The 2,857-nt window shown below is 46.3% G+C and overlaps 1 protein-coding gene across 1 annotated transcript in view; it reads right to left on the minus strand.

Moving 5' to 3' along the window:
- LOC101846093 (amiloride-sensitive sodium channel subunit gamma-2) overlaps positions 1-2,855 on the minus strand; it is a gene marked incomplete in the record, with an annotated part of 28,253 nt that extends 25,398 nt beyond the window's left edge. Inside the window, 2 exon segments of the mRNA XM_035972354.1 lie at positions 1,687-2,056; positions 2,852-2,855. Of these exon segments, the coding sequence (XP_035828247.1) occupies positions 1,687-2,056; positions 2,852-2,855 (374 nt within the window).
- Between the last annotated feature and the right edge of the window lie 2 nt (positions 2,856-2,857).

Genomic DNA, 2,857 nt, shown 5'->3' on the forward strand with positions numbered 1-2,857 from the left:
AGTGAACACCATGATTCTTAACCAAAAGAGGATGCACAACCCTATAGGCGAGTGCGTAACAAAACAAACGAACAAAGAGAGAAACAAACAAACGTGCACACATAAATACACATTAACACGTAAACACACAAAAAGATGCAAGATGTTATGCGCAGGAGATCGAAGTAAGACAAGGAGATTAAAAGTAGTTCTAAACACCTTGAAGTAAGACGGATTTGTGTCTGCCAAGGGAATTAAGCAGTATAATGAAGTTAGTAAATATGTGGATACGAGTTCATTCCCCTTTTCCGTTTTTGTTGTAGTGGCAGGGATTGTAAAACTTCATTTTTGTTTTGTTTTGATTTTTGTTTTTTAACCTGCTCTCTTGAAGGCAGTAGTTGTGAAATCGTGCAACCCATAGAGCAGAGGGTTTCTAGGAAGAAGACACACAGAAATGTAGCCATTAGCAACCCATGCATCAGGGGGTTTCCAGGAAGAAGACACACAGAAATGTAGCCATTAGCAACCCATGCAGCAGGGGGTTTCCAGGAAGAAGACACACAGAAATGTAGCCATTAGCAACCCATGCAGCAGGGGGTTTCCAGGAAGAAGACACACAGAAATGTAGCTATTAGCAACCCATGCAGCAGGGGGTTTCTAGGAAGAAGACAGAAATGTAGCCCTTAAACAGGCGGAAGAGGAGGAGGTGGAATAGAAATAGGAATAGGAGGAGGAGGAAGTGAAGGAGGAAGAAGAGGAGAATGAAACAGAGAGGGAGCAAGTAACAGGGGAAGGAAGAGGCGAGGAATGAGGAGAAGGAAGAGTAGGGGGAGAATGAAATCTGAGGAGGAACAGGAGGAGAATGAATGGAAGATGACGAAAAGGAGGAGGAAGAGGGAGAAAGATAATGAAAAGGACGAACCGGGGAAGAGGAACATTATTTTTTTTCCTAATCTGGGGTTTTTACACCCCCATTGACACAATTTAGATAATTATTAAGGCAGACTTCTTAACCTGCACGTTGGAGCCAACTTGGGCTAAGGATAGACACAACATCCCAGCAGACAGACCCGGGCTGAGAGGAACAAAACATCCCGGCTGAGAGGGATACAACATCCCAGCAGACAGCGGGCTGAGAAGGATACAACATCCCAGCAGACAGACGCCGACATCCCAGCAGACAGACCCGGGCTGAGAGGGATACAACATCCCAGCAGACAGACCCGGGCTGAGAGGGATACAACATCCCGGCTGAGAGGGATACAACATCCCAGCAGACAGACCCGGGCTGAGAGGGATACAACATGCCAGCAGACAGAACCGGGCTGAGAGGGATACAACATCCCGCAAAAAGACCGAGGTACTCGAGGAGAACAATTCTCCCCATTGGGGAAACCAACTCGGGTGTGCTGCGTGCGACAGCAAAGCACCTAACTGCTACACCACGTATGCCGGGGAGAAGAAGAAGAAGAAGAAGAAGAAGAAGAAGAAGAAGAAGAAGAAGAAGAAGAACAACAACAACAACAACAACAACAACAACAACAACAATAACAACAACAACAACAACAAAGCCACTCACTCACTCACTTAGGCATGGTAGAGAACATCATCAACACCACCACCACCACCACAACCTCCAACAACACCATCACCACCATCACCACCATCACCACCATCACCACCACCACCAACAATAAAGCCACTCACTTGGGCATGGTAGAGAAAATAAACTTGAACTCATCCTCGATGGCCCTCAGAGCAGACTTGTTCCCAGTAAACAGCCCCTGGTCGTTGGGTGGTCCGTTGTTGTCGTTGTAGCGGGGGTTACTCTCCGACACCTCGAACCCGTCAATAAACCGCTTTGATCTCTTCAACCCCGCCCCTGACTCCTCCCACTTGACGCCAGACGTCCCTGACTCCTCCCACTTGACACCAGACGCCCCTGGCTCCTCCCACTTGATACCAGACGCCCCTGGCTCCTCCCACTTGATACCAGACGCCCCTGACTCCTCCCATTTGACACCAGACGCCCCTGGCTCCTCCCATTTGGCGCCAGAACTCCGCCTTTTCCGCTTGCCTGTTAGATAGGGAGTAATAATAATTATCAGCGAAGAGTGAAGAAAGCTGGTGATTTGAACATGGGATACGAGTATGTATTTTTAATAATTAAAACCATAGACTAATATAATGTGAGGCATGCTGACAAAATGAGTAGCTTCTTCCTATTCACAAATGGAGATATTGGCAAAAATCAACCCTAGGGTCGGATTAATAGATTTTCTATTAATGCAATTTTCTTTAAGTATAACATGCCTTTCATTATTTAATACTTATAAATTGTAAAAGCTTAACCTACTTTAAGCGTGATGTATCTATTTCCGCAGGGCTCAAATACGAGAAGCAACTCATTTTGTCAGCACACTTCACTAATACGAGGGCTGTCCCACGGAAAACCGGAAAAGGTCCGTAAAAGCAAAAATCTTTGTCCGATTATAATAAAACTGTAACACATCATACCTCAACATGTGCTTTATTTCTCAATGTTATCACCATCCCGCTGGACACATTTTTCCCATCGCTGGATCTGGGAGGAGATGCCCTCCCTGAAGAATCTTTTGTCAAGGGATTTCAACCAATCGCTCACGGCTTCCACGAGGTCTTCGTCGTCAGTGAATCGCTGTCCATAAATATGGCGTTTCATTGATTCAAAAAGGTGATAATCTGACAGGACCAAGTCAGGACTGTGAGGGGATGCGGCGTTGAATAGCTGCCTGGCCTGAGCGTTGGAATCCGTGCTATGAGAACATATCGGGGTGAGGGTGTGTGGTGGCATGCAATTCAAAATGAAGAGGAGTTCTTTTTCGGGCCCAACCCATCA

This window comes from Aplysia californica, unplaced genomic scaffold (genome assembly GCF_000002075.1).
Source record: "Aplysia californica isolate F4 #8 unplaced genomic scaffold, AplCal3.0 scaffold00662, whole genome shotgun sequence".
NCBI lineage: Eukaryota > Metazoa > Mollusca > Gastropoda > Aplysiida > Aplysiidae > Aplysia > Aplysia californica.